Source organism: Heloderma suspectum, chromosome 5, assembly GCF_057233095.1.
Source record: "Heloderma suspectum isolate Gila_16-S chromosome 5, 16-S_ref, whole genome shotgun sequence".
NCBI classification, from domain to species: domain Eukaryota; kingdom Metazoa; phylum Chordata; class Lepidosauria; order Squamata; family Helodermatidae; genus Heloderma; species Heloderma suspectum.
In genome coordinates, this window is record NC_139462.1 from 230,932,154 (window position 1) to 230,955,007 (window position 22,854).

The 22,854-nt window shown below is 50.8% G+C and overlaps 1 protein-coding gene across 8 annotated transcripts in view; it reads right to left on the bottom strand.

The window, feature by feature from the left end:
• Nucleotides 1–1,490: 1,490 nt before the first annotated feature.
• Nucleotides 1,491–22,854, bottom strand: part of LOC146345281 (uncharacterized) — a 228,758-nt gene continuing 207,394 nt past the window's right edge. For 3 of the 8 annotated variants that reach the window (XM_084859551.1, XM_084859546.1, XM_084859547.1), the window contains 10 exons: nt 22,632–22,691; nt 22,230–22,519; nt 20,080–20,145; nt 18,460–18,588; nt 14,300–14,392; nt 9,875–9,955; nt 8,157–8,238; nt 7,352–7,464; nt 4,260–4,422; nt 1,491–3,476 (listed from right to left, as the gene is read on the bottom strand). In XM_084859551.1, the coding sequence (XP_084715677.1) occupies nt 3,472–3,476; nt 4,260–4,422; nt 7,352–7,464; nt 8,157–8,238; nt 9,875–9,955; nt 14,300–14,392; nt 18,460–18,588; nt 20,080–20,145; nt 22,230–22,519; nt 22,632–22,691 (1,082 nt within the window). In that variant the 3' untranslated portion in view covers nt 1,491–3,471. The remainder of the gene's footprint in view (nt 3,477–4,259; nt 4,423–7,351; nt 7,465–8,156; nt 8,239–9,874; nt 9,956–14,299; nt 14,393–18,459; nt 18,589–20,079; nt 20,146–22,229; nt 22,520–22,631; nt 22,692–22,854) is intronic. The other 5 variants (XM_084859548.1, XM_084859549.1, XM_084859550.1 and 2 more) reach the window with 5 other exon arrangements.

Genomic DNA, 22,854 nt, shown 5'->3' on the forward strand with positions numbered 1-22,854 from the left:
AATAAATTTGGTTTGGGGGAAAAGGAGGAGAAATTAACCGTTTACAAGACACTTTCTTTTTTCTATCACAGAAAAAGTGCAACATAATTCGACTTCCCATTGAGAGTCTCTAACAAACCAAAAAATAAGCCCAGCTCTCTACACAGCCTGAAGTGGCGTGAACAGAACCTGGGCCTCCAGCAAAGGAGAGTTAGACTTGGGGACGGAGAACAGGGAACCCACGAGAGCGCCCAAGATGGCAGGACATCACACCTGCTATCCAACCTCAAGTGCAAGCTGCTCCTCAATCCCCCTTTCTGCAAAAGAAGCTGGGATCTTCAGCCTATTTCCGGCAGATGACCCACATGGAACATGTGTGTGTGTGGGGGGGTGTTCTTGCCAGGGAGGGCACGAGGCCTGCTTGCCCTTCCACGGTGGCCTAGAAGGCCTCTAATTCAACGCACAGGCTTGCTTTATTGCTTCAGGGACACGTGCCCCGTCTCAAAGGGGATGGCTACACACATTTTCTCCCCTGCCCTCCCTTTATGCCAGCCCTAGATTCTAGGGGGAAGATCTAGGCTGGTGCTTTAGAATTTGGTGAGAGTGCTAAAAGCATCTGTCACGGGGCAGTGATGCACACCAGCGGGTGGCGGAGGTGGGGACATGCACGAGGACAGATACTTAAGGGGATCTAGAGAGGAGAGACATCACTTCTTCCACCCAAAAGCGGGTGCCTCCGACGGGTCTGGAGGTGCTGCAGTGCAGCTCTGCTGCTGAGCTGGCCAAAGTGGCTCCTATCCAGCTGAGGTCTGCAGTGCCGTTGCTTGCAGGCTCCTCTCTGGTCCAGGATGCCAGGAGAAGGGAACCCACAGATGCAGGGTCCCCACTGCAAAAGTCTCATAAGCAGTGGCCACAATCCAGCAGGGAGTTCTCCTGTGCAAGCCTCACGGAAGTGAACATGAGGCTTGGGCAGGAGAACTCTCCACTGTGCTGTGCCCTCAACACAGCTCAGATCTGCCCTCTTATTTCACCGCGCTTGAGGCCGGCCCCCAAGCCATTGCCTTGCACTTTCGCCTCCTAGAAGAGCTGCCTCGGGATGGGTCACAAGATGGCCTCCTGAGCAACAGAAAATGTCAGGGGAGGAGGAGGAGGAGGGGTGGGATGGGATGTGGAGGAAGCTGGGGACAACGTGGGGCTGCTTGCTGCAGGAAACTGCACAGCAGTGCGTGACAATGCGGCAGCTTCCTGAGCCCTGGAGGGCGGGGGAGTAAGGGAAAGACAGGGCGGGTGGGCTGAGTCGCTTCCCAAATGGGCAGGTGCTTAGCGGGGTTAGCAACATGGCGGGACGTGGAAGCAGGCTCAAAAGTGGCAGGCACGGCTGGGTGGTGAGCGTGCATACGTAGAACCGCCCCTTCCTAGGTGCAAAACCCATTGACCGTTCAGAACAGTCCAAGGAGAAGGGAGATGCGATCGCGAGATTCAGCAGACCACTGGATGCAAAAACACCCTGTTACGGTTTAAAAAGCCATTTTATTAGAAATCATGCAACCTTTAATATATATATAAAAAACAACCACAAGTGCAATATGTCCGCGTGTGAGCGCAGACCCGGGGTTTATTGTGTCACAGAGAAGCATCCTGACTACAGGGAGAGAACATGGGGGAGTTGCGTATTTTAATCTTTTTGCACACCCCTCCTCCCTGGTGCCTTTCTATCTCCCCCCAGCCCCTGGGCCCAAGCAAAAGTTTGCCTGCAGAGCTCCCCACCCACCCCGTCAACATCTTTGTTCCCTGCAGTTTGGTTGTTCAGATTTCAATGAGAATTCCTCATGACTCTCAAAACACATGATGTTTAAAGTTTTATTTACATTTCATTTTAGTGTCATTTGCAACGTGAAACAAGGAGCTCAAGCCCTAACTGCCCCCTCCCTTAAGAAAAAAAGCAAGGAGTTTCTCCTCCAAGGAAGGGAGTGTGCACACTCTCTTTCTCTCGCCCTCTCTCCTTGGCACATTAAGCTCACCTAATCAACCCCACACAGACTCTGCCTCTCCAGACCCTCGCACACTTCCAAATGTCCCTCTTGGTCTCTCCGGGGAGGCTGCAGCCCAGCCTCCTCCCTCCCCACTGCCAGGTGGCTTCTCTGCCACTGATACACTCGCTTCTAAACCCCATACCCCATTTCAGCTTCTCTTGTAATCTGCACAACCCCAAGCCAAATCCACAGCTACATGGACTCAACAAATACCTCCCCTTCCCCTTGCTGACTCTATGGAAGGAAATTAAGAGAGTCTGGGGGTGAAGAAGTAGGCCTCCATGGGGAATCTGAGGGGGTGCGTGCAGCAGATCCCTCCTAAAACAGCCAACCTAGTGCATCACTTGCAGCCGTTGGTTAAAGGGACCCAACGGCTTTGTAGGGTTGCAGCTAGAGGCATGCCCCCACCCCGCATTTCCTCCCCTCAATGCAGCCTCATAGAACTTTTAATCAACATGGCTTAATGTAATTTAGCTCCATAATTTCAAAAAATATTTTAAACACACACAAAATAACCACACAAAAGTAAAAATAAAAGAACACAAGTTAAAATGCTGGATATGTTGATATAAAGCCAGCAGCACGGCAGCAACGGTTAATGGGTCTTTTAATTCTCCCAAGGGTGGGGGCGGCAGGGGCAGGGAGAGCAGCGTGAGCCTGCGATACAGTGACAGTCATCAGCAAGACGTTCAGCACAATGGGAGGAGGAGGAGGGTTAAGGAGTTAAGAGTTCCAAGAGAGCGTGAAGTATGTGTGAGAATAATACAGACTAGCATTAAATAGGAGGCAGCAGGAGATGCTGCAGCAGAGATGGAACAGGGTGGGGTGCGGAGGGAAGACAGCAAAGCTTACTCCCAGTAATTCCCACCTGGCCTCAGGCTCTCCTCCGGGCATGATGAACCAGCCCTCCCCACACAGCCAGTCAAGGAGAACCCTGCATTTGTGGGGGGGAACGGGAACGTTCGAGTTTGCCCTTCGGTCCCCACAAGGAAAAATTCAGGCACAGTGCAGCCGGGGAGGCCATTTCTGCACCCAATGAGACCCCCCAGCCAGAGCCTGGGCCACGCTTGTGCAGGGCCGGCACAAAGGCCCCCAACGTACTCTAGGGAGCACCGCCAAAGGGCGGTAGCTCGGCCCGCCCTTTCCGGGCCAAAGCTGGGCTCCAGGGTGAGGGAGACAAGCTTTGCGCGGGGGGGGGGGGCACGGGGAGGGCGGGGGACAGAGTCACAAGCCTTGCTGAGAAAGAGCGGCAGAGATCTCTTCCGCGTGGGGAGCCTGCCGGGGCAGCAGCAGCGGTGGCAAAGAGGAGGAGGCGACAGAGACCGGGCTCTTGCTGGCAGAGGTGCTGCGCCAAGGGGAGGTGCCGCCAGAAAAGACGGGGGGGCTGTTGGAGTCTGCGGTGTGCACTCCATGGTCCGTGCGGGCCTTGGCCGTCTCACGGAACGTCAGCTTGTGGGACTCAATCTGCAGCGACACACAGGGGGGGGAGCGGGGAGAGGGGAGAGAAAAGGGACGGAAGGCGATACCAGAATGTCATCGTTAGATGCCTGGAAAATAAAAGGCAATTTGCTCCATTAACAAAATTAGCGGAGTAAAAAAATACGCCAGAAGCATCTGATATCTACCCCCCCCACCCCCCCCACAAACACCCCTTTACCAATGAATCCCCAGGGTGGGTGGGGGCTCCTCAACGAGCAGCAGAGCCTCCTAGCCGCGCGTGGACTCTGCCTCTTCAGACGGCCTTCTAGGGCCGGAGCAGGGAACCCTTTCAGCCCAAGGGATGAATTCTATTTTGCAGAAACCCTCGGGGGCTGTGCTCCAGTGGTGGGCAGGGCCCGAGGCAAAAGGGTGGGGCCAACATTCCAGCGTCTTTGCGCTTAGAGCTCTTACTCCCAGTAAAGCAGCCTTAGGAGAGGCATTTCAAGCTTCTAGGATGGGAGAAAAGATTGCACAAACTTTGGGAAGCCACCAAACAACTCGTGGTTGGGGGAAAGGGGGTGGGGCCAGGGGAGGTGGGCATGGCTGTCTGGGGAACCACAGAGGGCCAGATTTGGCCCCTGGGCCTGAGGCTCCCCACCCCTGCTCTAGGAGACAAGGGCCCACCCTTCCTTCCTCCCCACAAGATGGCCTCTCTACCATCGATACAGCTCCTTATGCATGCTGTGTTGCACACACTCTCCCCTCCCCCGCCCCTCTCCCACCACGCCCCTGGAGAGCACCACGGGGAGAGGCAGTTCTTGCACTTACTTGTTTCTTGTATGTGAGTGTCGAAGCACTGAGTTTCCCTTTGGTCACCACTGCCCAGAGTGGGCGCGGCTGGCCCCACACCATTCTCCTGCATGGCACTGCTGCCTGGCGGGGGCACGGTCACAGCTCCGTTCTGTGGGGCTGCCTCCTCACCCCCCTCAGTCTATAATGAAACAATGGGGTGGGGGGGACAATGAGGCGTCAATACAAGGATGGGAATGGAATGAGATGAGGACATGCTGACCAAGAGAGGGGGTTCCCTGGAGAGCACCCTCACCACTGGCACACAGGCACACGTACGAAGGGGGGGGTGCACCTGTCGGAAGCCTCATCGGGGAGGGCGTCGGCCAGCCTTTCCCCATCAGGTGCCCTCCAGACGTATCGGACGACAACTCACAGAATCCCCCAGGTCACCAGGTCAGGGAAGGCTGGTGGATACCATTTCCAGAGATAACCCAGCCTCAACATAACTGAGCTTAAGGCAGACCTCAACAGGCCTGCAGTCTGCGCATGCTCCACAGCCCTTCTGCAACCTCCTCCACTGCAACCTCTACTGAAACCTCTGCATGCTGGCCTTCTCTCCTGCTGTCACATCCTCTCTCCAATCAAGGCAGAATACATCTGCAAGCATTTGTGCGGTTCCAAGGTTCTAGCTCTCCCTTTTACTCCCTTCCACAATTGTTTTTCCAGGTTGCCTTGTCTCCGTGTAGACCCGCCTCGCTCCCTCCACTATGCTCCAGTCATCACCTTCTGCCCCTCTGTTGGTCTCTTCTTCACAGTGTACAAAGTTTAACAGGCAACGTAACTGAGCTTATTTAAGGCAGAAGGCTCTATGAGCCTGCCGTAAGTTTTTTGCTTACAAATAAGATAGCATAAAACAGTATAGATAGATATAGGTGGCCTAGCTAAGAAGAACCAAAGACTGGTTCTTTAGGCCTGACTGAAGATTGGTTCTATTGGTCTAGTTTTAGCCAAAGTGAATTTCAGGAAATGATTGTTGGGTAGCAGAGTCATTTTGACTTTGCTAAAGAGAGAGGTCTATGGGGGAAGCTTGTAGTTAATAAACCTTTTTGAGATAAGTAGTTGACCCCAGGGTACAGAGACAGGGTGCTTAAGGAGAAGCTGGGGACTTTTAAAGTACCTCTGGAATAACAAAGATGTTGGCAGTGACATTCGTAGATGGGAGGCACTTAGATTTGGTTTAAGGGGCTTAGAAGGAGCTGTGCCACCTTATGAGAGCCAATTAGCAAGCTTAAAATGTAATAGTTACCAAGTCGGGAAACTGGCATTGTATAAAACAGCGCCTTGGCCTAGATGCCAGGTTCTGCCTTCGTTCAGGATTCCTGGGGTCTTTCCCAAGCCCATACAAAGGGGTCTTTGAAGTAAGACAGAGCCTTCACCGGTGAATACAGAGAGCTAATTCTTTTCCTACTTCTGTATTAAGCATGAAAGGTGTGCGTACATACTACTTCTTTCTAATAAAAGCATTCTATTCTATTCTAAGCCGTTGTCTGTGTGTGGAAGTCTGTGCATCTCAGCGTCAAGGCATCTGCTTCTCCCAGACTGCACCACATTTTAGTCAACAGGAACTGGGAACCTGTCGTAATTTGAAACAGGCGGTTTGAGGAAAAATCACCAGTAAATTCGATTTCCCTACAACATCTCCATCTCCATGCCTTCTGCTGACTGCACACGTGACCTAAGGGGTGTGCTCCAGAATCCCTTGCAACTGAGGCACAGGAGAACCAGTGATTTTCAAGCTCGCCTACATTCTCCAGAAATCACCTCAAAGCTCATTTTGGCTCGCTCCCGTTTTCATTTTCAGCCTGTTTTTCAGTTCATTTGGATGGGGGGGAAATGTGCATTTCTGTGCATTTTTTACAAGACTGTGCACTTTCCCCCCATTGACTAAAGCATGAAAAATGTATTTTATTTTTAAAAAGCTCATTCCAAAGTGCGCATTTTAAAAAAACATGCATTTTTCGAACATGACTGTAAATTCAGGCATTTGAGAACACTTTTTGGGAAAAAAGCACTCTACTTTTGTTTGGGATTGCGAACTGGACACGTTCGCATGCTTTGCAAACAGAAACAAAATGCTCATTCATCCCTACTGCCACATTGCAAAAGTCGCCAGGATGCAACCCCCTTGGACTGTGTGTGGGAGCCGAGAGTCACGTCCAGCATCCCCTGCGAAGGGCCACGAGACTCTGGCGCGCTCCTCTTGGACCATGAAGTGCAGCCACACGTAGAAGCGAGATGCCTTTGACGGGCCCCCTTCTGTCAGTGCTGTTCCCTTTGCTTTGCGAACAGCTGCCCCCCCCACATCCTTCAACCACAGCTCCTCCCCAGCGTCATCCCCTCTGTCCTCTTCCACCCAGCCCACTGCCATTTGGCAAGTCCCTCCTGCCATTCCAATAACAAACCAAGATGGCTGGTGCTTCTGAAGTAATTCCATACTGATGGAAGTATGGAAGGGAGCTATCCCTGCAGCTTGCTAAGAGCTGGCTCAAGGTGCTTCGCTGCCCTGACTGGCTGTTCCATCCAGCCCGAGAGGCTCACAGATACCACTAACATTGCCTGGCATGCCACTCTGGGGGGGAACTGATTCTCCTAATGGCTGCCTAACGTTCACTGGCCAAGTGCTGATGTATGGGGAAGCCATATTGGCAGCTGATTCCTGTCCCCACGGCCACCATCAACAACTTGGCTCGGTTTGGGATGCCAGCCAGCACTCCCCCACTTTCATCGCTGCCACAACAGCCAATGCAGAGGGCCAACGGGGAGGGCTTCTCTTGCCCTGTCTCATCCCCTTCACCCACCACACGCCTTATTGTTTTAATTTTAAAAAACGCTGCTAATCATCTGGCATCTCACATAGTTGTTAACATTTACGAAGCCCTTTAGGTGGGCAGGCCGCTCTCCACTGGAGGGGGCCTTGAGGCTCTCTGCTCAGCATCTTCCTTCGCGTGGCAACATGAACATGGCCGTGAGGGTGGTGGCAATGGCAGGACAGACAAGTGGCCACAAACGGTAAGGGGGGGAAGTGGGGGGGGGAGCTGAGCCAAGCCAGGGTGCTGCCTGACGCATACCTTCACGGTGCCACCAGCAGGCGTGTGCCCGACGTTGTCCAGCGAGCCCACCTTGGCCTGGGCTTTTTCCTTGAAGTTCAGCTTCTGGTTTTCAATCTTGACATCTCCACCCCCTGGAACAAGCAAAGGAAAAGAGGAGAGATGAAGGCTTCTCAGCCCCACCGCTTGCCTCCTCTCTCTCTACGCGGGCGAAGCCAGAGGGCCGCAGTGTTGAATTGATTCAAACCGCATGGAACTTTGGAGCAACTGGAAAAGTGCCCCAATTAACCAGGCTGCGGATAAAAGTGTTCTCTCTCCTTTTTAATGTAAGGGCTTATAAAAAGCATAGAAGACGAGTGCCGTCTTAAAAAGAGGTGTTCCCCCTTTTGTAGTGATGGCTGCCAATTTGGACAGCTGTAAAAGGCAGTTAGAGAAATTCACGGAGGACAGACGATCAATAGCTACACGTCATGACGCCCACATATTACGTCCAGCTTCAGAGGCAGGATGCCTATGTACACCTGTTGCTGGGGAACCCGAGCGGCAGGGTGGCATTGCCCTCGTGTCCTGCTCGTGGGCTGCATGTGGGCATCTGGCTGGCCACTGTGGAAACAGAATGCTGGGCTACAGAGGCTGTTGGACTGATCCAGCTTCAGGGCTCTTCTTATATTCTTAACAGTCTCTGGGTCTCCACAGTGGCCCACAGATTCCATTCAAACCACAAGAGACAGCTGCCACCTGAGGAAAGATACGGCCCTCCCCTTGAGCTCAGTATTACCACCCACCCCCAAAATCCCGGTGGTCATGTGCCCTCTCTGTCTCTCACCTGGCTTATGCTTGATATTTGCCTTTGAGCCGCACTTTGAGGACACTTTGGAGAGATCAATCTTCTTGTTCAGGATCTGCACCTGCAGAACAGGTGGGGGTGGGAGGGACACTTCAGGAAACAGAAATGCCAGTGCTGCCCTGTGAATGCCACAGAAGTTTTAGGAGGCCAGGAGGTTCCTGCCTCCGCTCTTCCCACTAGCCTGTTGGTTGCCAGGTGCAAGGCAGGAGCTGCTGCTGCGGTGGTTCCAGAGACTTGTGAGAAAAAAAGGTGCTTGTGCAGCAGAGGGACCAGGGTGCTCAAAGCCCCCGCAAAAGGCAGCATAAAAAGTTAGGACACTGCATAAAACCAGAGGCAGGAGTGCGGCCAGAGAAGACAGACGTGTGTCTAGTGATAGCGTCGGACATTATACGGTGCACCCATAAGCGCTTGATAAACTATGATTAAAATAAAACAATAAAATCATAGTAAGAATTAAGACCGCTGTCTGGTACACTAAAATCACCAGGGCTCTCTACCTCAACTCCAGTGAGAGGGGGATTGCTTGGCATGCGGGGAACCTGGCTGGGTGGTGGCTGCAAAGGACGGGCATATTATGGAACCCAAACCTCTGGCCAGCTGTACAGAATTCTTGTGCTAAGAGTCCAGGATGTATGTGCTGGGAATATATTATTCAAATTCAACCAACTATGCATAATGTATTCCGACTTTCAAAGAATGGGGGGTGGGGAAGCAAAGACCAGGGTGGATAGAACAATGAAGGGGAAGAAAGGAACACGTTTATGACCCCCTCTGGGACAACGGACAATGAGAGGATGGCGGGATCATATCTTGGAGGCTCCTACTGGAGGCCAGACCTCCTTCCGTTGTCAGCCTTTGCAGGCACTCGCCCTATGCTCAAATTGCACCCAGCAACCATGGGGGCCTGCAAAGTAGGGTGCCCATGAGATGAACTTTTGGACAAACGGAGGTTACACAATGCTGGCCACTATTCACATCTTCTGTTTGGGTCAAGGCAATCTTGCTGCGGGGCAGGGTGAGAGAAACTGGGGTTTCTGGTTACTCAATATCAGCCTTCTCCAACTGGGCCAGATGTGCTGGACTGCATCTCCCACCAAGAACGGGAGTTGGCGTCCAACGCATCTGGAGGGCACCTGGTTGGGGAAGGCTGCTCAATGTAGTAAGCTGGGAATAAAGTAAGGGCAACCCCGAAAGACTGGGAGGGGCTTCAGGCACATGCCCCACTCCTCAAGAGGAAAATTACTGCTTCCCCAAACTTGTACCTTCTGGGCAAGCAGGGAAGCCGTTCCAGATACTGCTCCACTGCTGAACAGGGAGGTCTAACTTCTCCTTACTTCAGCAGCAGTCAGTCTTGGTCACCCATCTTCACAAGCTGGGAATACCTCTGTCCGATGGCTCTGTGTGTGTGTGTGTGGGTGGGGGGAGGTCTGCAAGCAGCTATATTCCTCCCACATGGCAGACAAGGCTTTTCTGGTAGTAGAACACTTGAAGACCACCACTGACAGGATGAACGTCCCAGTCACAGGCTGAATGGCTGGGGAGAGACTACTGAAAACTGCAGGCTCCCCAGAGGGCCAGCGATGCACCAGGAACGAGGTGCTGTGTCTCAGACCACAGAAGGCAACGCGAAGCGGATAAAAGGTGAAAACCCCCATCATGTCAAAGGCCAAACTGGCCACTGTGGTGGTTCTACTCACATTGGTACTGCCCTGGCTGGGCTTGGGGGCGGTGGACGGCTGGGAGTGGCTGCCCGAAGCTGGCTTTGGGGCATTTGGAACCTGAAAACGATAAGCACTTTACTCTCTGGACTAAACCGCTTAACACCTTTTTGATTTGTGGACCAAGGTGATTGAGAGGAAGCAGGTGACAGCGTGGGGAAGGTGGGAAGCAGCTATAAGACAGAGGGGGGGGGAGACCAGAGTGGGCACCATCCTTCTCTGAAGCTCTAGACGGGCCACGGAAGGTACAAGACAGCAAAGTTGGAAAGAAAAGGGACAGCTTTAGCATATAGGGCTGGAGCACCCCCCCCCCCCAAATTTGTCCCTGCAAGTGGTTTCCTTCTGCAATGATTTTTGTGGAGAGGGAAAAAGGAAGAGAGAGCTTACAGATTAAAAAAGAAGAAGCAGTTCTATCTACGAAATCAACATGGGAAGAAGCACCTGTAACAAAGAGCATTTTATGTACCGAAGCCCCCTACCCCACCAGCCCAAAAGAAGCCAAAATGTTTCCGTTACAATTGCTTGCTCCCTGGGATCATGGTTAGAGCCACATCCTGCACCCTACAAGGTACTATAGAAGCTCGAGGTTTGCAGCTCCAGGAAAGCAGTTACACTTGACTGGCAAAGGGTAACAGGCAGGTGCCATAGCTAGGAATGGCTTTGCATATAAAAGCACAGGAATGCTTGTGCCCAAAGCCATCCAACTCCCCCACCCACCAACCCCTCTTCATCTTCCCAGGCAAAAAACCAGAGTCATCCAAGCACCCCCACCTCTCAAGAGGATGCACAGTACAATTTCACATCTTCCTGGAGGAAAGAGGAATGCTTTTTGGACCAGGGATGGGCAGAAGGTACATCTCCAGATGTTTTGGACTTGAACTGCCAGAAGCTCTTGACAGCATAGCCAGTGGTCAGGAACATTGGGAGTCGAAGTCCCAAACATTTGGAGACCTAGTTTCTGCCTGCCTGTACTTGAGAGGATTAGCTCTGTCTGACTCCACAATTCAAGGCACGCCTTGAGTAGCCCATGAGGGGACAAAAACGGACCAGATGACCCCCCTGACAATATGCCTCCATTTAAGTCTGCAGAAGGAAGACTGCTCAGAACCCACCTTTGGACTATGGCATGACTGACGTGTTTATTTCTGAGGCAGGGGGAAGCCATGCAGGGAACTGCTCTTCATCTGGAACTGGCCCCATGCGAATGTCATCAGGTTTTTATGTCAGAGAAAACCTTCATTTAGAAGGCAGCTTCAAGCCGCTCTGAGATCTGGTTCTCAACTCCAATAACTAGCTGGTGTTTCAATGCATGCAGCAGCTTGGTAACACCGTCAGGGCCAAGAGGCGCCTGTGCACAGCCACACTGCTCGCTTTCCCAAGGCACCGACATGGCCAGGATACCAAGGTTTTCGTCTCTGTGCTCCCTGGGCCTTTTCTTAAGCAGAAGGAGTATCAAAGCAATCTTGGCAAACAGACAGGCAAACAGTCTGCGATTAAAGCAGCCTTTCCCAATCTGGTGCCCTCAAGATGTGCTGGCCTGCAACTCCCATCATTCCCAGCCAGTATGGCCAATGGCCAGCACATCTCGAGGGCACCAGGTTGGGGAAGGCAGAATTAAAGCTTCTGTCGATTCATTGCACCACCGAAAGGTCTAAAGCTCATCGCCTTTCCCTCTGCTCTGTGTTCTCCGTCCTGAGATGCCATGCACAGTATCCCAAGTCACAAGGCATCTCTGCGCAGGGGAGCTGCCCCGAGCGCAGCCATGGCGCTCTGCCTTCTCAAGAACAACCTGCCTTCAGACAGCTGCCACGAAGCTGCCAGATTAAAGCAGCAGCAACAGAACTCCGTAATTCTTAGCCCTGTAAGATTTCCAAATCTGTTGGAAATCTTACTGTTAGATTTCCAAAACTGTTAGATTTCCAAAATGCACAGTGACACACACTCTCTCTCTCTCGACTGAAGTGCTCTCTATGGGACTGTCGTCCCACAACCCCCACGTATGTTCCAAGCGGCCCTTAACTGCCATGGACACACCAGTCTGGGATGCAGTGCTTTTGCTTTGTGTTATATGCCTGCCTGCTACAATGTGGTACTGAGCATAGCATTCCACTTCCCAAGAATCTCAGTTTTCATTTTAAGAAAGGAGCAAGCTTCTAGGCCTCATGGTTGTGAAGGGATGCTTAGAGATGTGGGCTGTGACTGGCTGCTGAATAAAAATGCCAGCAGTCAGAGGCTTGGCTCCAAAGTCCTTGCCAGGCCTAGCAAAACTGGAACTATGTAAAACAGCAAACCATGCAGGCTAAGTTATGCAAATGATGAGGAATTGTGTAAATCTGCATGATTTATACAGGTTGCAGAACACAGCTTTTCTTTGTACAGAATAAGCCTTCCCTGTGTGCGGGGGGGGGGGGAGAGAGAGAGTGTGCATTTTACACCAGGGGTAGGCAACCCAATTCCCTCCAGATGTTTTGGACTACAACATAATCCCTGACCACTGGACCATGCTGGCTGGGGCTAATGGGAGTTGTGGTTCAAAACATTTGGAGGAAACCAGGATGTCTACCCCGGCGTACTCAGTCCTGGGTCAGTGCATGCAATTGTGAGTTATTTCTCACTGCACAGAAGCTCACTGTGTCTGGGCTGTGCCAATGTGACTGCAGGGGCAAGGGGAGTTCATGTTCCTTACTGTTGCTCAATAAAAAGAAGTTCCCTGTACACAGAAATTAGGATGTCAGGGCAAAGGCTAGAGGAGCATCCTTTTCTCCTAGACACACTCATTTTTTATGTGGAGTGATTTGGTTTCTTATGAAGGAACATTCAGTCTTGTGAACCCTCCATCTGCAGCCTGAAGTGGTACATTCCAGACACAGGTTGAGTTCTCCTCGGGGAGGACAAGACCTGTGTGTTGAGCAGTTGCGAGAAACTGTGCTAGTGCTATCAAACCAGGATGTATTTCTATGTGCAGAGTTGGGCCTTTGTACACCTCTGTGATGCTCCCCTCGACGCAGCCAGGCACATGGCCAAATGGGTTGGATTAGCATCACTGTAGCAAAAAAAGGCCAGTCTTTTCAGATTTTAAGCCTGATGGCTTGAGGGCTTGAGGCAGGCTAAGATACTACAGTCCAAATTTGATTAAACCCGTACGTAAAGGTAGTATAAAACCCTAGCAGCCCCACCACCCAGAAGTGAAAGGGTAATCCCAAACAGAATGGCTGTGCAGGACATCCAGAAGATGTCAAGACTTCAGCCAAGGAGACTCCAGGGAAGGAAAGTAAAGGGAAGTGTGCCACAACTATGGGATAGCTGGCAAGAATGGCTATTCAAACCCTCATTCACAGGTTGAACCCATCCAGACACACACCTGTATACACCACAGGTAGCACTATGCAGGGGAACACCCCAAACACCATCATCATCCGAGGCCCTGCTCCAAGTGCCTCCACACACTTGGAGCATTTGGTGGTTCCGGCTACTCATAAGCAGGCCTTTTCTGTGGTGGCCCCCAAATTGTGGAATACTCTCCCTGGAGAGGTACTCCTGATGCCCACTTTATTGCTTTTCTGGCAGCAGGCAAAGGCCTTTTCAGTCTCTCAGGCCTTTTAAAAGAATGCCTGGGAGAATTCTAAAAGAATTATGTTTAATGCTGCATTTTAAAATTATTATCTTCATCTTTTAAGCTGCCTCAATATTTACTTTTAAATTATTGCTGGTGCTTTTAAAGCTTTAACAATATTTTAATGTGTTACTGTTTGTATCACTGTTTTACTGTATTTGGTTTTGTTATACTGAGGGCTTCCGCTATAGGGCAACTCATATATGATGATGATGAAGATGAAGCGGAAATCCAACTCAACAGCCAATCACCAAGTATCACAACTCCCAATCCATTCAAGGACAGGCAAGATCGTCAGGAAAAGGATCTCACTTCAGAACACTCCTTTTCCCTGGCTCAATCATACGTCAAGAGAAAAAGGCATGGATGTCTGTCAACTTACAGTTCTCCTGAAGATGAGCCCAGTTCTCACAAAGCGCCATTGTTCACCATGGCATGTGGCTACTTATCGAGGTTACAGCATGTCCCATGTTCCTTCACTTCACCCCTTATTTCAAAGTGCCTTCATCCCACCTGACCCTAACTTTAGTAGGGTTCTCTCACTTTCTCTTTTGTTTGGTTTAGTTTTTTTTCCTAAATCCAAAGGCTGAGGGAGGCCTCTCATGAAATCCTCTAATGTTGGGCTTTGCTCCTTTGGGGAAAAAGGCCACAAACACACACACACACACACACTCAAATATATATAGAGAGACACATACACATACACACACATACATAAACACAACAGTCAAAACCAGAACAAGAAAAAGGAGTTAGTAGAAAGACAGCTGTCCAGAGGCCCTCATACTTACATTCCCACCTCCAGGGACATGCTTAATATTGTCCTTGGACCCACACTTGGACTGGACGTGGCTGTAGTTGGCTTTTTTGGAGACTATCTGGACCTGGAGCGTCACAGACATGGAGAGAACGACACAAGGGAAGAGGGTTGGTTAGAACTCTCGCAAGGGAGCAACACTCTGAGACTGCAGACGGACGGACAGAGAGCTCGTGTTAGAATTTCAACCTGATTAAGTGTGAACAAACTTGGACAGGGAAGGGACAGAGAAAGAAGGAAAGAAAAAGCAAATGAACAAACGAGGCAGCTAAGCAAACAGCGGTCAGTAGCGAGAGCACGGACATAAACCCCTCAGCATGTTCTATGGGCTGGCAGGTGCAGCGCACTGGGAAGAGCACATTCTGAGGAAGGCTGCTCTCCGCAAATACACTTGGGCGGGGGGGGGGGGGTTGCTTTTATTGGCCTAGCTTGTGCTCAAGTGGGAGGTAAAGAGCAAACATGAAACAGACTCCATTGGGGTGAGTCGTGTTCAGTCTTGCGCAGTCTAATTTTTTATTAAAAGAATCAATACAGCCCATTGATGCGTTATAAATTTATAACAGAAGAGCGCATGCTCAGGATGTCTTGAACAATTAAGGTCTTACTCTCTGTGCTATGTGGCCCTCAACAGGCAAAGAGTTAACGAGAACTATTTCAATGGATGAGGCCAAATGTCCACTCATCTTTGCAAAACTCTCAGCAGACGCTGGGAGGTCCAGAACCGACCTTCTCCCCACCTCTGGGCTATATAATGCAGCCAGAGGAAAAAGGAGAAAGCATCTCAGCTTCTATTATCAACTACCTTGCAAGACACACCCAGTGGTACTGGAGATGCGAAGACTCCTCACTATCCAACTACTATTCCAACCTTCCCCAACTGGGTGGGGGGAACAGATTGGGGGAATCTGTTCTTTATGTTTCTTAACTGAAGATTATTCCTGCATCCAGACTGCAGGTTTTTTGTTTTGTTTTTTGCGACTTTGGTTTCTGGGGGAGAGGAGACGCCTGGCTCCTCAAGGAAGGCCTGATCAGCTGTAATTCCTGTTCAAGCCTTCGTCATCTTTGGTTGAAAGATGCTCAGTTTTACTGAGCGAACACGAGCCTGGCTGTGTAACTTCTGTTTTACAGGTTTGTTTGTTTTTTCTTACTCATCTACACCTGAAGAGGAACAACAAACGATCTTGGGAACTAGTCCATGAAAGCTTATGCCATAGTCAGGATGTTGATCTTTAAGGTGCCACAGGACTGTTGCTCCTTTGCCTGGAGACGTGGCCCATGTCAATGGAAGTCTTCCGTTTCTGGCAGTTTGAACATGCTGGCCTGCTAAAAAGGTGGGCCACCTCACTCACCCTGTGTTTTGTCCTGCATAACCAAAACTTGAGCTAAGGGCTGCATCATGGGTTATCCCTGCTTATTGTAGGAATGAACATTCAAGCCCACATGGGTGTTATTTCACTATGTGAATGCAGCAAAGCACATTGATCAATAAGTACTGGGCCCATTGCTCAGTGGTAAGAGCAGTTGCTTCACTGGCAGAAGGTCTCAGGCATCTGCAGGCAGGGTTGGAAAAACTCTTTCCCGAAACCCCAGAGAGCCACTACCAGTCAATGTCGGCAGTACTGGGCTAGATGGACCAATTATCTGACTCAGTGTAAAGCAGCTTCCGATGTTCCTATGTAGCGCAAATACTACTTCCTGGATCTGCTGCTTACACAGGAAAACTGTAATGTATCAAGCAACCCTACGCACCTGTTCTCCTTAGTTGCAGAGGGGCAAATCAACATGGTGCATACTCTACAGAGACAGTAAACAAGATACACGGTAGGATTCCATCAACATTAGAACGTAGTGTTGCACCAACTATCTGACGTGTTTAGCTGGGGGACACAAGCCCCATCCTTGGCTGCAGGTCCAAGGTAACTGACTGTGGGAAGCAGGATTGAACCTCAGGGCCCTGCCACCAACGTGTTCAGTGGAAAGGCCCCTCTCTCCCTTTCCAATGAAAAGGTGGAAAGTGGGGCCGAGGGCCAGCAGGCACACTCCTCCTCCCCTCCCCACGCAGGATGCGAAGGCGAAGAGAGGGCTCCAGCATTCAAATTGCGGGTGATGTGTGTGCACAGCCTGCAGCGAAAGGGAGGATGCAGGTCATGTGCCCCCAAGACTTATACCACGTTGAGATTTCTCCCTGGAAAGCAGTGAGCAAAAAGGCTTTAAGAGGCTAATCCCCACACCGTGAAAGAGGTAGAATTCCACAGTTGCTATATCTGCATTTTGCAACTCACATATGGGATGGGGGAAATTTTATAAGACTGAGAGAGAATGATTACAGCAGCCTTCTCCAACCTGGTAGCCCCTCCAGTTGTTGTGAGTACAACTCCCAGCATGCCCCAGCCAGCCATACTGGCTGGGGCACACTGGGAGTTGTAGTCCAAAACATCTGGAAGGCACCAAGAATTGGCTCCCCTGTGACAATGGTGTGGTTTTGCTTTTGCAGAGAAGCTCACTCAGCTGCTTCTCCCAGGACATCCATCTTCACTCTGTCTAAGCCCTCCGAAATGAAGGTGCTGCAGCTCCTGACAAACTTGCCCCCAAGTAGCCAGCTCCTTGCCCTTTGAAGTTTGCCTGAAGCAGGGGCTACAAAACCTTCTCACTGGCAGAGGCCAGCCTTGGAAGCTGAGGCTGCCCTACGTCCCAACAAACCACCAAAGTTCAACTTAATTGGGGTCAGGTTTGATGCTAGCCAGACGGAGGCATTGTCTGTGTTCTGGGCAAGCTGAAACACGCCCCAAAGCCCATTAAAGCCTCACAAAAACGGCTGTGTTGGAAAGTCCAGCCTGAACGGACAAAAGCAAAGACTGGTGATGACAGAGAGGAACACTCAGCCCCTGGTGCTGCCAAGAGGGGGCCAGTAACGTTGTTTACTACATGCTTGGCCAGTAAGAGGTGCCCTGCAGGCAGTGATTCTCATCTGCGCCAGCATGGCTTTATGTTCTTAAAACTGTATATAAACTGTCAGGTAGAGAGAGTTCGCACATAGCTATTTGGACAAGTCATCCAGGAATCTGGGGAGCCATCACCATGCCTGGATCAGAGGAGAATTCCCTCCAAAATACTTCGCTTTCGCAAGCTGAGGATGTGACTAATGACAGGGTGTTGGAAAGCAATCTGCAGGAGATTTTCCTGGGTCCAGCTGAATTAAATCCCTGAAGTTTGGCATCCTACTTTTCACTGAGGTGCTCAACCTATGTCTGGGCTGTATCGCTTGAGACTGCCCACATGACTGAGCATTCCTCTATTCCAGGGGTGGGCAACTTGAGGCCTTCAAGATGTTTTGGCCTACAACTCTCATCAGCCCTACTCAACACAGCCAATGGTGAGGGCTGATGGGAGTTGTAGGCCAAACCATCTGGAAGGCTACAAGCTGCCCACCCCTGCTCTATACAAAGACATCCCCAGCACACAGAAGACTAGCATGGCAGGGAGAAAGCTAAGCTGCAGCCTTTTTCTTTTTGGTGGGATAGAAGTGTATTTGGTCATAACAAATTTGCCTGCATGGCCAAAGGTCTCACTCCAAAGATGCAGGCCTGTAGGCCGAGAATACACAGTCTAATGCCCTTCCCCTTCACAATCCAGCTTGCAAACGTTCCATGAACAAGCTCTATAGCGCGCAGATGGCAACTGGAATTTTCCAGGAAGGGGGTTGTTAGGTAGAGAGAAGCAAGCAGGTTCTTGGGGGTCTGGGGAGTTGGGCAGCCCATGCTTCTTTCTAGGTGGAAAGACAGGCAAGCAAGCAGTCCCCAGCTCACAACCCCAAGGATGTCTCCAGGCAGCCTGCTGTTGCTCTGAAAACCAAGGCATGTTTTGGGACTCTCCTGCAAGGGACGTTTGGAGAAAGACATTTTACAGAATGGTTTCCCATGAATTCCACTGACAGCAGAATGGGACATAAAAAAGAGGGCGGTGGGTGCAAAGGAAGAGGGACCAGGAACTGTGTCAATGACAAGAAGTGGAGAGAGTTAAGAGAGAAGGGAAAGTGACCCAAAACAGGGAGTGGGGTGGAAAAATTAAATCAAACATAGCAGAGGAGTCGGTCCTTTTCTCTCCCAAGTGATAGAAGTCTGAAATAGAACTCACTTTCCCATTGGGCTGCTTTTGCGCACCCTCTTTTGTAACAGCTGTTTTAGTGGTAGCCGTTTTAGATACTGCATTGAGTTCAGGCTTTCGGGCAGCCCCAGCTGACTCTGCCTTTCTCTCTACTTTTGCCTAAATGGAGACAAATGGAGGATGACTTTCACATCATGAGTGTAAAAAAAAAGAGAGAGAGAGAGAGCAATGACGGGAAAGGCGACTGGATGTCAAAACAACAACTGGGACATTCACATGGCTCCGACAAGCCAAGGGGGAATCTTCAGAAAGACGTGGGGTGGTGGAGAAGCTCAGGGCAACTGCTTAACTAGATCACCGTATCGAGTTGGGAGACCTGGGTTCAAGCCCCTTGTGTTGCTTTGGGCCTCCCCACTCTCCACGACGACAGCAGCACCTGTGTGATGCTGAGCCTGGATTGGGCCTGCTGGTGCAGCATGGCATAACTGTCACTGGGGAGCTGGGCAGGAGACCAGTGCTAGGAGGGATTTGCAACAATCCACTGTGGATTCTGGTAAAACCACCCTCTACCCCAGATTCTGCTTTTGGCTCATTTTGGCAGCAGCTCTAAGGAATTTCTAAGGGGAAAAACCCCATGGAAAGTCCCGATTTCTAAGCTCAGGAAGTTGGGCAGCTCTTCAGTTCTCTTACAACTCCAGGTCTCCCAAGCGAGAGTACAAGTTTTTATTGTCCACAAATCCCCAACAGTCAATCCTCATGCCCAAGATATGCCCTCAACCCTTCCATCCTGAAAACAGTCATTGGCTCAAAGTTAGAATTCATTTCTGGAGAGGCCCCCACAAATTACCTGCTTATCTGCTGGGTTAAAAGTTAAAACACTGGCAAGTTATCATCATCAGATAAGATTCCTGTACCATCATTAATACCACCACCAGCACCTCTGGTGTTCAGTATTCTTACCTGTCCCTTTCAAATCCAGAAACATGAACATCCCCACCCCCAGGTTACTGCAATCAAAAGCTGGATTTGGCAAGACTGCATTGGCTTTAACTGCAACCCTATGCTTTGCTAAGACTCAAACAATGAAGTAAAGAAGCAGACAGCATTTCTAGGCATAAACGAACTGGTTCAGACTTAAGAGCACAGGGCAGACATTCAGAGAACACTGCAGGGAACATGAACCTCCCCTTGCTTTGGCACACCAAAGGGGTTCTAAAGGGAGGGGGGATATTTATTCATTTAAATTATGTCCCCTAAACACAAGACACCCTGATCCCAAAGCTCCAGGTGCACCCAGGGTTCTAATGTACCATAAATAAAGAAAAACTAGACAGGGAGCAGGAGACTGGGAGAACATGATTAGGCTGAAAACATACATTCCATTAAATGACATTTCCTTTGAAAGTAGAATTTGAACCGTCAGGGATATTTGGACAGGGGTGGGAACTTGTGGTTCTCCAAATATTGTTGGGCTACATCACATATCATCCCCTGGCCACTGGCCATGCTGGCTGGGGCTGATGGGAGTTGGAATCCAGCAACATCTGGAGGGCCACAGGTTCTCCATTCCTGATTTAGGGGACAAAGCTGTGGTCTCCATTCAGGAAACACTCCTGGACCCTGGCTCCCAAAAGCAGCTCAAGGATGCACCTCTAGTTGGTTTGGGCTTCCCCTGCTCCTTTGTTCCTCTGCCATTCTTGATGCACCTCCAGATCCCTACACAATAAGAGACACACCGAGTCCATTTGTTGGAAAGGCATTCAGAAATTTAAAAAAACCACATGGGCAAATAGCAGTTTTGTTTTAGCTTCCCCCAAGGTAACCAAGTGTTAGTTTACACAAATCAGTGACTGAGAGGTGGTCAAACTTCAGGTACATTATCCTAATAAGAGGTGCTGTCAGAAACAGCTTTTGGATTCTACCGAGTCAGAAGGCTGGTCTGATGCATTCGGGGAAGTTCTTCTGGACAAGGCCTCGCTGATGTGAACAGGAGCTGTAGAATTGCCGTGCCGTGCTCTGGCTCTGTGCTCCGTTCCCTGTGCTCTTGCACAGAGGTTCTTATGTCCTCATCAATGAGGCTCATCCAGGAGGATTTCCCAGGGGATTATGCTCCTGCTATCAATTAGTGCAGACGGATGGAGAAAGGCCTTGGCTCTGTGGCAGGGGACCTGCTTTGCATGTGGAACGTCCCTGGTTCAATCTCTGGCATCTCCTGGTGGGGCTAGGAAGGAATCCTGCCTGAAACCCTGGAGGGCCTCTGCCAGTCACTATCGACAATCGTGGGTTAGATGGACCAAGGCTCTGACTCAGTAGAAGGCAGCTTCCAATGTTCCTGTGATGCCGACGGGATGTTCCACCAATGATCCCCATCTAAGCAAACAGGCACCTCCAGGATGCTTCAACAGCAGCAGAATCATGCGGACAGCCTTGAGTCCTTCACATGTCAATGCGGCTCTGGAGAGAACTATGACCTCCCCCAGAGAGCGCGACCGCTGCCACCGCCTTTGCTGCCGCCACCACCACGATTACCGAGCCTGGGGTAAAGGATTGGGGTGTCCAGGGCCAAGGGCTGACGACTCTCTCCCATGCGGGGACTTGTATTCTCTGTTAGGTGCCCTTGTGCTTTCATTCTCATAGACGAGACTTCCACAACGCCGTATGCTGCTTTTCGTTTGGGATGGGAAGAGCTAAACCTCCAGTAAATTAGTTTGTTTCAGTGTGTAAGCAAATTTATGATTAAGGAGAGTACAAGTGGTAGTTAGGGTGAGTGAAAGCCTAAACAAGCCCTAGGTCAGCCTTTCCCAACCCAGCACCCTCCAGGCACGATGGATTACAACTCCCATCAGCCCTGGCTGTCATGGCCATTGGAGATGGCAGGAGCTGTAGGCCAACACGCCTGGAGGATGTGAGGGCTGGGGAAGGCTGACCGAGGTTAACCCCACTAAGCTTGCCCTTGCCCAGGGCACAAGGCCAAGCCAGCCGGAGCAAAAGGAGGAGCCCAGGTTGCTCAAGGCTCCTGCAAGGGACCTCACAAACCCACACTGCAGATAAACCGGTAATTGCTCCCACTGGTCCACAGCACTGTTCAACAGAAACAGCGAGCCAGATGGAGGTCAGTAACTGGGGATTCATGGAGGTGTTGCTGGTCACACAAACCCCTCTACGGAGGTGGCTGTGGCTCACGCAGCCATCAGGCAGCTGATCGCCCATGCTAAAAAACGGGGATTATTTATTTATTTATTTCATTTCTATACCGCCCAATAGCCGAAGCTCTCTGGGAAGTTCACAAAAATTAAAACCAAACAGCACACAATAAAACAATTTAAAATATATAGAACATTAAAACCACAATGTAACAATTAGCTGAACCTGCAGAACAGGCAGTGGCCAAAAGGGGGCGCCATAACAGCAGCACATCCCATTCTCTATCCAGAGTGGAAGGCCACTCTGCTGTGGCCTTCCCCAACCGGGTGGCCTCCAGTTGGCTGGGAACAATGGGAGTTGTAGTCCAAGCACATCTGGAGGGCACCCAGTTGGGGAAGGCTGTTCTACTGGCTGGCCCACATGCACAGGCTCAGAGCCTTTCCTCAGAAAGGAACCACCTCCTGGTAAAAACGAATTGTAAAAAGAATCGTAAAGAGTACTAAACCCAGCAAGTGTGCAGGGGATAAAACAGGAAGGGCTTCTACAACCGCCCAGGGAAACAACTGTTGTTGTGAACTGCCCAGAGAGCTTTGGCTATTGGGCGGTAGAGAAATGTAATAAAGAGATGAGTAAACTGTCCAAATAGAGGGATTTACCTTTCCTCCCCCAGGCTGATGTTTGATGTTATCTGTGGACCCGATCTTGGAACGGACGTTCTTCAGGTCAGGGGCAGACACGCTGGTTGGGGGCCGCGGGGGTTTGGGGACCGGGCTGGTTTTGGGTGCGGCTTTGAGCGCGGAGGCCTTCTTGGGGTCGGCGGTTGCGTTCACCGTCCCGGGAAGTTTGGGCACAGCTGGCTTAGGCTTCGGCCGGCTCGCTGCAGCTCCAGGCAGGGCGGGGGAAGGAGTGGTCGAGGCCGGGGCGCTCTTTGGGCGGCTTAGGTCAGCTGCAGAGGAGGAGGAAGAAGAAGGGGACAGGACCATCAGCAGGGGAAATGGCAGAAACACTTCTTGGAGATTCAGATAGCCACTTGGGAAGTGCAGCGGGGCGTGGGTTACCTGATGGTGATTTTGCAGGGGTCTTCTTGGCATCGGTGGACTTTGCATCTGTCTTGATGGCTGCATGAGACAAAGAAAGCAAGCTGAACCTTTGCTCTGCTTTCCTGGAGCCCACCCCATGCCTTCCTAGCTGCTTTGCCTGAAGACAGCCTTCCCCAACCTGGTGCCCTCCAGAGGTGTTGGACTACAGCTGCCAGCATCGCCCAGCCAGTGTGGGGATGCT